This window comes from Castanea sativa, chromosome 8, assembly GCF_040712315.1.
Source record: "Castanea sativa cultivar Marrone di Chiusa Pesio chromosome 8, ASM4071231v1".
NCBI lineage: Eukaryota > Viridiplantae > Streptophyta > Magnoliopsida > Fagales > Fagaceae > Castanea > Castanea sativa.
The window spans coordinates 9,660,922-9,674,510 of NC_134020.1; the positions used below are offsets into that span (position 1 = coordinate 9,660,922).

General features: G+C 36.9%; 1 protein-coding gene across 2 annotated transcripts; it reads right to left on the reverse strand.

Moving 5' to 3' along the window:
- Window positions 1-727: 727 nt before the first annotated feature.
- Window positions 728-13,102, reverse strand: LOC142608432 (biotin carboxyl carrier protein of acetyl-CoA carboxylase, chloroplastic). Of its 2 annotated transcripts, XM_075780210.1 has the most exons (7): window positions 12,772-13,078; window positions 11,589-11,642; window positions 11,329-11,495; window positions 10,920-11,247; window positions 10,712-10,783; window positions 1,105-1,170; window positions 728-1,008 (listed from the first exon to the last, which is right to left on the reverse strand). In XM_075780210.1, the coding sequence occupies exons 1-7, from the start codon at window positions 12,913-12,915 to the stop codon at window positions 985-987; spliced, it is 855 nt and encodes a 284-aa protein (XP_075636325.1). In that variant the 5' UTR covers window positions 12,916-13,078; the 3' UTR covers window positions 728-984. The 2 variants fall into 2 exon arrangements, with proteins under 2 accessions (XP_075636325.1, XP_075636324.1); XM_075780209.1 differs by having other exon boundaries at window positions 11,329-11,642; window positions 12,772-13,102.
- Between the last annotated feature and the right edge of the window lie 487 nt (window positions 13,103-13,589).

A 13,589-nucleotide genomic window follows, 5' to 3' on the forward strand; every position in this document is an offset into this window, starting at 1 on the left:
AAATAAAGTTGTTTTCAGGGTTAGAAAATGGGACAAGAACTTGAAAAATGTGTGCCTTAACCACTAAGGTAACATACATTTACTAAATGTATTTTACCTATAATATTATAAATCGATCAATTTCAGTTTGGTTCAATATAATTTTCACTATAACTGAGAACAAACTGGTAAATTTCGGGTTTTTTTTTTTAAATTTAAACTGAAACCGAATTGATCCAAAAAGAAAAAAGAAAAATTAAATTCAGTAAGGCGGTTTCATTCAGTCCATTCATTTTTTCGCACACCCATACTTCTCCCCATTGATCCCCCTACCTTTGCTAATTTTCGACCAACTCTTCACTAGCCCTTGATCCCCCTACCTCCCCCTTTAATCTAAACAAGCTTGGACGGGTAAAAAGTAAGAGACAATACAACTATCTCCAAGACACTACCTAATTTCTTCCCCTCCCATAAGGAGAATTTGGGCTGAAAATCAAATCCTTTTGCATCATCCAAACTCATTTCCGCATTGGGATTAATATCTCTCTTACCACCCTAGGTAGTAGCTCAATGCTTTAACACTGAAATGGCATGAAATGTTATCAAAAATTCATAATGCAAAAAATGAAAGTGAATAAGTCCCTTTTAAACGTGTAAAAAGTAAAAAGGGGGTGGGGTTTAATTGAATCGGAAACATTTAGCTGGTACTGGACTTAAATGCACCTATCACAGATGTCATATCTAGAGCTTCTTGAATAATGCACATACAACTAATTTATTAGAACATTGTCCAAACATGGAGGGGAGAGAAATTTCTGTTCTAGTAAAAATTTTCAAAATATTAAATAATTCATTTAACAATAAGTCACTCTCAACTCTAGCCAAATCTCATTTCACACAACATTCTACCAAAATGAAACAATGCCGCATCTCATAATCTTACCAACTGCACCCACTTTCTAATTGCCATTTGGTCCATCGATTAGCATACTTGATGGTCAAGCTCTAAGGTTCAATTACAAAAAGAGGCTGAAACGTGACAAAAAGAAGTCAATAGAACCTGAAACTAAATTCACGATACAGTACTTCAAATTATAAGTTGAGCTGGGCAAAAAGAAAACTTACCATGTCAATGCTAACAGGCTTGCCATCTTCTACAAGGACCTCAACTATCGTTCCTGATTGATCAGCCTGAAAAAATAAATTAAATTAAATAGAGAGAGAGAGAGAGAGAGAGAGAGAGAGAGATTTTTATTTCTGGTGCAATTTAATCAATGAAAGACATTTTCAACTCAACTAGTTGCATGTAGACAAATAAATGGTGACAGATTCCAGAAGATTATAATGCATACAGAGGACAGACAGAATGTTACAACCACAGAAGCACTTTATTCTCGAAATATATTCAAAAAAAGGGGAAAGAAAGAGAAAAGGAATTTAAGAAAAAAAAAATGTACAGAATCTAATCATTCATCATTTTCAGAATGAAACCTTTTAAAAAAAATAAATAAATAATGTAAGGATCACTTCTAGCCAGTAAAACCTACAGGACAACTTACCCCACCTGCCAAAACTAGTTGCCAGGTAATTGAGGAACGTTCACCCCTGACAAGCTAAAGCAGTTTAGGCTCATGCCCAGGAGCATTTTCAGAATGATACTTTCAGCATGGTTAATGGGAGTATTCAATCAAAAGAGCTTACTTCAAAGCCATTGGTACAACTAAGCTAGTCAAATTGCCTTTTCGGTTTTTTTCTGCTGGAAAGATTCAAATCTAGTACAAATGCATTTTGGCCAAATTTTCAAAAATCGATAGGGTAGCTCTGTCAGCTTTAAAAATACCTAGAAGAGCATATGGAGCCATCTCCTTCAAAAGCCATTAGCAACAAGGGATTAATGACGATTTCTAACATTTATATTGCCTTTTGCTTTTTGCAAACAAATCTGCCTCTTTGCATTATAAAAAAACAAAAAAATAAAAAATAAAAATAAAAATTCAATGTAGAAATTGATAAGTTGCTTATTTCAAGGCAAGATTTACTTAGCTGATCAAGTACAAGTCTCTAACACACGTATGATATCCAGTTAAATGTTCTCTAAAAATAGTGTAAGAAGATTAGGTCATCATAATTTTTATTGCCTCCACCATAATAGAGGGAGCCCCTACAACCATCCCATTTTAGTTGTATAACTATTGTCTCTCCAAAAAGGATATGAGCTCCTGGAAAGGAGACAATGGGTCACCTTATCTCAACCTCCTAGAACTCTCAAAAAACCCACAAGGAGGGCCATTTATCAGAATAGGGAAACAAACTGTAGAAATACAAAAGAAAATCCACCGCCGCCATTTAACAAAGAACCCACCCCGTTCTGGTAACTACGTAAGAAATCCCCAGTTTACATAATCAAAACCCTTCTCAACATCTAATCTGCAAAGAAGCCTTGGCAAACTAGTTTTCAATCTACTGTCAAGGCATTCATTAGCAATAAATACAGGGTCAAGAATCTACCTGGTCCTCACAGAAGCATTCTGTGATGCTAAAATTATATCTTCCATGACTATGCGAAGTCCAATGGCTAAGACCTTAGCAATGATTTTATAAAACCCCCAACAAGACTAATGGGGCAAAAATCCTTGACTTCAATTGCTGCAATTTTTTTTTAGGGATGAGAGTGATGAATGTTTTGCATTCAAACTTTCTCAAACTAACCTTTAGCAAAAAACAATGATGAAATACTGCCATAAGATCAGGTTTGAGAATTCCCCAGCAAGCTTGGAAGAAAGCCATTGGAAACCCATCTAGTCCAGGCAATTTATCACCATTAAAATTTTGTAGGACATCAAAAAATTCTGCCTCCTCAAAGGGTCTATCTAGCCAATCTGCATTATCACCGGATATCCTTGGAAATACCAAGACTTCTGGAAATGGTCGAACAACTTGCTGCTCAGAGTATAAATTCATAAAGAATTGAGTAATACAATCAGCAATCATACCTTGATCGGAAGACAAGATTCCATCAACCACAAGGCTCTCAATACTATTATTTCTTCAATTGGAATTAGTCATTCTAGGGAAAAATTTGGTATTTGCGTCCCCCCCCCCCCTAAGTATAGTACCCTAGACTTCTGCCTCCAACTAATCTCTTCTAAAAGAGTAAGCTTTTCAATATCGGTATGTAGATTAACTTGTTCTAATTTTTCCTTAGCTATTAAAAGATGAATCTCTTCTCTAACATCCAAATCATTCAATTTGTTCCAGAGTTGCTATTTCTTAAAAATAACATTGCCAAACTCCACTTCATTCCACTTGTTTAGGTCTAACTTCAAAGCTGTCAACTTCTTAGCTAGTATAAAACTAAAATTTCCATGGAACAAATAGGATGCCCACCAAGCTTTCACTTTATCAACAATATTCTCCACTCTCATCCACATATTTTCAAAATGAAAAGGAGTTCTACCTCTTCGATGACTCCCCCCGTCCAACAAAATTGGGTAGTGGTCTAAAATTACTCTAGATAGCCTTCTTTGGGAAAATAGAGTGAAGTGGTCTGCCAAAAGCGAAGAAGAGAAAAGAAACCGATCTAATCTAGAAGCAAAGGAAGTATTGGACCAAGTATAAAGGCCTCCTTCCATAAGTATATCCATCACCCCATGAAGAGAGATAAAATCAGAAAATCCATACATAGCCGAGTATAACTTGCAGCTCCTAATCATCCCGATGGGAAGTGGATTATATTAAAGTCACCTCCTAGACACCATGGCACATCCCACCAACTAATCAACCCTGTCAGCTCCTCCCACATTTTCCTACGCCTCTTGTTCAAATTTGGCCCATATAAACATGTAAAAGCCCACTCAAATTGATCACCAACATTTTTAAATTTGCATGAAACTAGAAAAAACACCCTACTGCTTCCTCCACCTTTTCCACTGCCCTTTGATCCCACATCAAGACAATACCTCCAAAAGCACCTTCTGAACCCAAGTACAACCAATGTTACCAATCTACATATGGATAGCTCCATATACTTCAGAAAATACCTCTAGTAATCCATTTAGGACAATACCTCCAAAAGCACCTACTGAACCCATGTACAACTAGTCTACATATGGACAACTCCATATACTTCAAACAATTCCTCTAGTAATCCATTCAATTTAGTCCCCTGCAAACATACAATATCAGGCCTCCATACACGCAAAAATTACGAATCCGAAGCCTTTTCTCAACCTCATTCAATCCTCTAACATTCCAGAAAAGCATCTTCAGATTCATTTAGGAATAGAAAGAGCTTGCTCCCTATTAATACCACTGCGCCTAGTTGAAGTAGAACCATAATTAATCGAACTGAATAGGCCCTTCATCTCTCTTATACCTTTCACTCCAAAACTCTTCATTTCATGTGCTTTTTTTTTTTCAAAGCAGCCCTACGGTGTAATTTAGCCTTAACAGCCAACAAGAAAGTGGTTGCTTGATTTTCCAAACCTTTTAGGGACGTGCCCAAGAAATTATCAAACCCGTTAAATTTGCTTTGAAACAACTAAGAGTAAGATTCTTTCCCCACTGGACTCTCCACACCCACCACTTCTTGTCCTCCCATTGCCAAGGGTAGAGAAAAGGCCAGTGGTTCCATTGCTAGAGGCGGCAAACCCCCTTCGTTAGGTAGCTCAGCAGACTCTAAACAAGTGTCTAAAGCCCAATCCTCCACAAGTACTTCATTCCCATCAAACTAAGCTGATGACACCTCCAAAACGTCTAAAGACTTCAAGGGAACCAAGGCCAATTGGGTTTGCTCTTCCAAAACCTCTGTGACTTCACTCGACGGCAAAGAAATCTGAATCGGAACCACCACTCTTCTTCCATCTTGCAGTTCAAGCACCCACTGCTCTAAATTCCCCCACTTCTTACTAACATTGCCAGAACACTCCTGAAGTATCAATCGGATGTCTCGCTGCAAGTTCTCTTCACCATTGGAGGTGTTTGCTGACTCATTGGCCTCATTGGAGCGGAGAAACTCTGTATCGGTCTCATCGGCGCCGATAAGGTCAATATCAGCATCATCAAAGACTTTCATCGATTGGGCTAGCATCGACAAGTTTCAGAAATCCGCTTGAGGTTGCTTTGATTCGTCAACCACATCACATCTTCTAGTACCTCGCACTAAGCTCACCAAAGCCGAAAGCAAGTTTCCTCGGTTCTAGGTCTCGCCATTTGGAAGGGATTGTTTTGGTTTGGGCCGCCAGACTATGATGGGCTTGGGATTAAATTTGGACTTTGCATTGAAGGGAGCTTTGGGCTTAATAAAGCTATTACTATTATTATCATCCTTGGGCTTATCTATGTGGCCCACTTCCTGGACTTCCTGAACTTTGGACCACTTAACCTCTCACCCACCATCCGGCCCACGATCCAAACTCAAGCATACATCCAACGTTAAATGCAAATCATTGCCACCGCTAAGGTTCCCTGTAATCTCAACCGAAAATTTAGCCTTAGACGTCAGTTGTTTCTTCCCAGCATCCAAATTGCGTGAATCATGGCTATGATTGCTCAAATTTGATTTGGTTGAACTTTAAAATTTTGGCATTAATTGCTTTCCTTTCCTTCTACCACTACCCTCTCTTCAATCACCCTCCATCGTTGCCAACATAAAAGATTTGGAATTCTCCACTATCATTTTCAAGACAAAATTGGATGGTTGTTTGATGGTGAGCATCCTAGAAGCAATTGCTTTCCGTAGATGAAATCCAAACCCCTCTCCACCCACTACCCAATTTTCCTTCTGGCACCACGAGAAAGCCTATCTGACAACCATGGATAACTTTTGAGATCATTAAAAAACTACCATGTGAATTCAAACCCAATTGCAAAATAAATACTTTCTCACCATCCCTGAAGGTTCGTGCAAAGTTACCAACAGTTGTACCGGACATTAGATCCTCCACAATAGCTAGAAAATGCTTTGCGCTCTCTTTGTCCATGAAAACTGATCGGAGAGAATCCCAATTTCACTCAACAATGCATAACATGAAATAAGTACCTCCCTCCTCAACTAAGAATTCGTAAGTCTTGGACTCAACAAAAAAGAAAATAGAACTTCCCATAACAACAAAGAAAAACCACAAATTTTGTGACTAATTCGAGGTAGCCAGGCCTTTGTTGCGACTAACATTGTTAATTTTTTAAACTTAAGGGACCAATAGCGCTCATAGGGTAAAACTTCAGAGACCAATAATGTAGTTTCGCCTTTATTTTTTTTGTATCAAATAGATATGAGTACTTTTGTGGAATCCTTTCATGAATCTATAGTAGCTATAATGCATTATGACTAATTACTAATATTAGTTAATAATTTAATCACTTCATAAGTATAAGTTTATAAGAATTAGTCAATCCTCTAAGCATGCACATGAGGCTCTTCCATTTGTTTCTAAGGTTAATAATTTTCAATGATTCAATTACCCATGAAAAATTAGCAATTTAGCATAGACAACTAAGAAAGAAAAATTAAATAAATATTGAAGAAAATAATCACAGAGACTCAAGTAATAGCTGTATAATAGCAAACTTGTTTGTGTTTGGTTAGCTAAAAAATGTAAGTGAGAAAAAGAACCCTTGTTCCTTGTCTTCTTCCTATGAGTGCTGAAGATTAACATGTCTTCAATTGATTTGCAAACGCTATCTTGATCATCCCTCATAGAATTTTTTGGTCTTTTGTTGCCTTTATTTTTTATTCTGTCATTTTGTACCAATACATTTTGTAAAAGAATTCTGTTTTTTTTTCCCCAGCCTTTTTGAATGTTGAGTTAAGGTTGTGTTTTGAATGTTTTATCCAAAAAAAAAAGGGTTGTGTTTTGAAAGTGAGTTAGTGGGAGGTGTAGGAAACTGTTTTAAACAGTTTAGTTTTAATTTGTGTAGTGAGGGAGAAGTTTATCTATATTTTTTTTTTTTTTAGATTAAAAAAACCATTATTTTGATAGGAGATTTTTTTTTTTTTTTTGGCATTTTTTATTTCTTTTCTTTCAAGGAACCCAATGTACTTCCCTGAAAAAAAGGACAAAAAAAAAAGAGGAAAGGAAGGAGTAACCGAACATAGAGTATTTGAGTTTAACAATAAATAAATAAAATTAAAAGAAATGAAGGTGTAAGTGTGTAACCGAACATAATTGAGAGTATTTGAGTTTAAATATAAAACAAACTTTTTAAATTGAGAGTTTTTTTTTTAATAAAAAAATTGAGTATATGAATTCAAATAGAAAATAGTCTTTTCAAATAGAGAAGTTTTTTAGTAAAAAAAAAATAAAAACACATGAGAATTGAAAGGACAAAAAAAATTAATGGGACCTGAGAATTGAAAATTTAAGGAAACCACAATTAAAAAAAAAAAAAAAGAGAGAGATAAAAGATCCTAAAATTTTAGGATTTGAAAATAAGTGGTTATACCTTTTACGTGGGAGTTAAAAGATATATTTTTATAGAATTATCCTCAAGTTTTGTTTTTGTTTAAACAGAGTGTAGAGGTATTTTTGAACCATAAGAATGAGAATACCAAACAAGAAAAACCCCTTAAATAGTAGTATAGATAAGATCAATGGTGGACTGTGGAGTGATTACAGCCCAAATGGGTCTCATAGAAGTGTATAGCAGTACACCATAATACCATTCAGTTTTGGTTTTTTTTTAAATTTATTAATTAAAAAATAAGCTCAAAAAAGTGCGCTTTGAGCTTTTTGAAAAGACCCAAAAAATCACAAGAGTGCACCTCTTTGAATGCGCCTTGTTTTAGGAGCCAAAAGTGTTGGAGCTTTGGTGCTTCGTGCTTTGCACTTAAGTGTGCATAGAGCACACTTTTACTAATACCTTTTTATACTTTAAGGGTTTAATATGAAACACAGCAAAGAGCTCTAGGTCAATCCTTTTCCCTAAGAATAGAACGGAGGTTGCAGTCATTAGTTCAAAATCCACTTGGATTGTAATTCACCAACAGAAGAAGCAAGGGGGAAAAAACTATAGTGGTAATGTTTTGAGTCACTTAGAATTCTGAAAGATGACTCCTCCTAGGCATGAGTATAAATTACTTAGCCCGTCAAGGGTGAATGCCATTGGATTTCCCAACTAGTTCTGACAGGTGAGGTCAGTTGCCCATAGGTTTTATTGGCTAGAGATGAGTCCAAAGGGATCCTTTTTAGAAAGGTTACAATAATATAAAAACAACTTCTCACTGTTAATCTGACATTATTTTCAGTCCATCATAATAAACAATATATCATACCCATCTTCCATTAGGTTGCCTATTACCTGATCTCCTACCCTCATGATTCCTCAGTACACACTACACAGTTCATGTCATAAATTTCCCAAAAGTGAGCCAGTTCATTGCCATACTAGTCTATAATCTTTTTTTTCTTTTTTTCTAATAGTAGATATGATTTGAAACTTAAGACCCAATTTGGTTGCAGAAAGGTCCTTTCTGAGGATTCTCATGTATTTTTCTCTCTCCCTCTTCTAAGCATATCCATCAATATCTTCCACCAAGCTAAATGTTGAAATATTTAGTACAAGATAACACCTAAGATATTTTGTCTTGTGAAGTTAAAACATCAATAAGTACTAAGAGATATGAACAACCATAAAATTTACAATTTGTACACAGGCTTTAATAACTTCATGTCTATCATTTTAACCCTCACTCATCAATCTATGAGCTCATTACTCTGCCATCTAACATCATCGATATGTCCTCATTTGGCAATCATCACACTGTTCATTGACTTGGATCACTTAAAAACCATCAAAGCTATAAATCTCAAGGTTTAACAATGGGATACCCAAGACAATGTCTATTTGTGATTAAAGCACATAAATTCCAATTTTTCCTTCGATTCTCAATCACAAAGCTGAATTTTGCAACTGAAATTTTGTTAAGATCAAAAGAGTTTCTGTGAGCATCTCCAACAATTCAATCAATGAAGAAATAATTTAAACCTCCTACCCTGAAACCAGTAAGGAAGTAGTGTAGTCAAAGCTCTCTCATGAGCCTAAAAACACTCAAATAAATCATGTTGAAGCTAAAGGGAAGAAGTCAAAAGAGTGAGAGAAATGTATGGCAACCAGAGTGTTCTAAGCAGCCACATAGTCTTCTCAAAAGGCTCTGGCCATAGGTCCACCTTTCCTCCCTCTGTTCCCTTTAGTTATCTGCCAACATAGTCTTTTCAAAGGACTATGCTCCTAGGCCCGCCTCTCCTCTCTCTGTTCCCTTTAGTTATCCATTAGTTACAAGGCCGTTGTGCCATAGACTGATGGAGATTGAGATTATGGTCGATGTTGGGAATGCTAGACTGTGTGAGGATAGAATTTCACATGGGATATTTTCAATGGGAAGTCAAACAAGTTCAAGTTAGCCCAACCAAAAAATAAAATGAAATAAAATAAAATACAAAGAGACAATTACATAGCTTGATATAATAGTTTAGACAAGTTATCCCTCTTTTATTTTATTTTTTTATGACATGGAAGCTCACCAAGGCAGGGCCCTTTGGACCCACCTTTGAGGAGTAAACCATGGATAAGTGACCCCATTCATCAGAATCAGGTAATCCAGAGGAACTTCTATGGGGGATCAAACCTAGGAGTTACAACTCATTCCAAGCCTCCAATCACTAGGCTGCAGTGCTGCACCCTAACGTCGTAGTTATCCCATATTAACTTCATCTTCATACAAATTCAAGTTAACATACCACAAAGATAAGGGAGAATGATAAGAAGCACTAATAGAAAAATTAAGAAGTCATTTTATGGAGAAGAGAAATAGAATAGCAAATTGTCTCATATAAAGTTTGGATGGTTCATTTTTTTTGGCAAGAACTATGGTGTGGGGAGATGACCTTTGGTGGCAGACTATCTGAGTTGTCATAATGGAATCCTACACAGGGATGTCTTTTTTATTAGGGCTATCCATGATTGGGAGATGTCTTTACAGACATTTATTCACTTTTCTCTAGTCCATCAAAAAATTAATAGGAATGGTGAAGATTGGATGTGTTGGCTTCCGGCTAGGAGTGCAGCTTTGAGGTTGAGTCCTATTATCAGATCTACTCAACCAGCCCTAGTATTCCCGTGGAGAATTATTAGGTTAAGGTCTCTACTAAGGTTTCTTCTTCACATGCACAGCAGCTTGAGGGAAAATCCCCCCCATGGATAATCTCTGGAAGTGTTAATTTGTTTTGTTGATTGATGTTGTATATGCAAGAACAATGGGAAGATTACAGACCAGTTACTACTTCACTGTCCTTATGTGTATAATCTATGGTCTATGGTGTTTTGTCTATTTGGGATTCAGTGAGTGTTATGCCTGAGAGATTAGTGGATTCAATGGCTGCTGGACAGGGGTTTTGGGAGAGATTGCTCATGTATGGAGGGTCATTCATCTCTGTGTCATGTGGAACATCCGGGGAGAAAGGAAGAAGCACACATTGGGTTGGGCATTCATATTTTGTAGATATAGAAACTGTTCTTACTTCTTACTTCATTCTCTTTATAATTGGATGGCTACTTCAAGTAGTCACTCATTTTACTCTCTGGAGGAGTTTCTATATTAATGTAAATTGCAACGATCTTTATAGCTTCCCTAGTATACTGCTTGTGTACATGCAGAGTTACTCTTTTGTTTTCAATCAAATTTTTATTACCTATCAAAAAATAATAATAACAAAGATTGGATGAAGAAACTTACTTCTATCTCATTCATCAATTTCATGGCCTCAATGATGCATACTACCTGTCCCTTCTGTACCTTGTCTCCAACCTAAAATAACCCTCTTCTCGTGTAAGAAAAACAACCCAAAAAAAATGGAAAAAAAGAAAGATGCAGCACCAAACTTTTTCCAACAATCTCTAAGCATCATCATCCCAATCCAAGTCACTAAGTAGAAAAAATTCACCTTTACAAATGGCGGTTCACCAGGGGCTGGACATCGGTACAATGTCCCTGCCATGGGGCATTTAAGAGGTGGAAGTGAGGACTTGGCTGACTTGACAGCAGGAGGAGAAGTAGATGGAGTAGGCGCTCTAGGAGCTGGGGCAGGTGCAGGTGCGGGTGCGGGTGCAGGTGCAGGATGGACCGTTTGGGTTAGTGTTGGAGTTTGTGAATACATCAAACTAACTGGCGCAGGAGGTGGTGGTTGAGGTAAGGCCTCCTTTTTACGGATTATAACTTCACAGTCAAGCTGTTTCAACTGCAACTCCACTATATCTCTTGAATCAACAAGCCTAAGTAAGATAAAACATGATTTATCATCTTGGAAATGGATGATAAAAGTAGAAAAGAAACAAAAGATCCAGCATGCTCACTTAACAAGTCTTGAAACTTGAGCAATGAACTCAGAGATTGATTCCTCTCTAGCCAAAGCTCCAAAAGAATGGTCATTTGATGGCTTAGCATCCTTTGCTTCTGATGTCACTGCCTCCAACTTGGCTGGGGGAGTAGAGGCAGCATTGGAGGATCCACCAACGCCAACCTTGAAGGCAAAAGGTGATTCCAAAAGCGTATCCAGGAAGGAATGAATATTTGAAAACAGATCCTCTAATGGAGACCATTGAAAGAACCTTACCTCATTCAATTGGGCATTTACCACAGTGGAACAATTCCGACTAGGTTGTAAACCCTACAATATGGCCATCAGTTTCAGACTTTCATTTCATATAGATACAACACTTCAAGAGCCTTGGTCACACAAACACACTAGCACATTCCCAGTTCAATTGAGAGTTACGGGGAGGGAAGAAAAAAAAAATGATATATTCCAACTTGGTAAAGGCCATTTCACTAACATGTTGCAAGGCATATCAATTCCTTAAAGTACGATGAGACTAGAAACAGCAACTTCAAAAATAAAATTGGAAAATTAAGTTCTCCATCAGATACCTAAATTTCAAACTCAGATACTATCTAGTCCATTCCATTTCCTGAACTGCATGCAACCAACAGAATCTGACAACAGGATTGTTGGACTTGGTCTCCCTATATTTATAATCCTTCTATCTACGTCCATTCATTAATGACATAAGTCATTGGGATCTCAAAAAAAAAAAAAAAGACTTATTTCTTGGCCAAAAGGAGGCTTTTTATTTCTAAGATCTTTACAGAACACATTGCTATGCTTTTTGCACTACAGAATTTTTTTTCCTTTCGTATAATTGAAGTTTGTACCCTGTTCCACATTTTAACACAGATGAAGAAATCATACATGTTTCTTATAAAAACACAAAAGCTATTGTCCATTTACAACGGCCCCAAAAGGGTTATACAAATAAAACAAAAAAACGAAAAATCCCTCAACAAACATAGAAAGAATTCTATGACAATGCAGAACTTATATCTACAGCATGTCAAGGTGCCCTACTTAAATTTGCCAATACTGTATGCTTCTACCTGTATTACTATTTTACAAACAACACCAATCAACAATAGTTGAACAATAAGAAAATATATATATATATATATACACACACACACACACACACATTAATTGATTTACCCAAATAAAGAAAAAAATTCAAAAGCCAAATTAATATTTTCAATTTTCATTCATTTCCCACATTTTCTCATCATCCAAACAAACAATCCTTCAGCTGAATAAGCTAAATAACGCTATTGGGTTAGGATCCAATTGGATTATTAAAATAAAAGAAAAATTAAAAACCCAATACATAAATATCAAAGTTTCCATTCATTTTCCCACATTTTCAAAGAACCCAAAAAAGGCATAACTCAGAGAGAGGAAGAGAAATTACCTTGGTGAAAATTCTGAGCTTGGGTTTTGGAGAGACACGAAATGAAAGGTGAGAGAGAGAGTGATATCTGTTGTTAGAAGGACGCAAAGTGGCTGAGGCTTTGCCCACAGCTGAGGCTGAAGCTGTAGTCAGAGACGAAGCCATTGCTCAGAGAGAGAAAGAGAGTCAGTGATTCACTTCGAAGAAATAAAAGAAACAGAGTTGAGAGAGAGAGAGAGAGAGAGAGAGGGAGTGATTGGTTTAAACTGAGCTGTTAACTGTTAAGGAAAAAGGCAGATGGGACAAGAGTTAAGGGTCTAACTCTCATTTCAGACTTCAGAGTCGATGAATCCAAAGACACTGATACCAGGTCAGCGTCTGTTTTGGTGACTCTTAACCAATAACTGATTAACACTTGTCCGAAAAAGCCATCTCCTTACTCCACCTAGACATAAGAAAAAGACAATCTTACCCCTGAAATTTTTTCAAAGCCCGCCACTTACCCTCTTTCCTTTTATGACCTTCTTCCTTTTTCAAGTTCCAAATTTAATTCCCAAAATGAAACCCTAAAATATTTTCAAATCCCTACTAGACTCTCTCTCCTTCTTCCTCTTTCAAATTTAATTCCCAAAATCAAATAGGTTACTCCGCTTTCCTCTCTCTCACCCAACAACTGCCTCTTCCATTTCCTCTATGCTACATTGCTCTCTCCCCACCTCCGGCTTGGGTTCTCACACCCACTGCTAAGCATCATCGATCCAACAAGACCAGCCTTAATATCCTCTAAAAACCACCAAGGCAGAGGTGGGGGGAGAGCAATGCGACAAAGAAGAAATGGA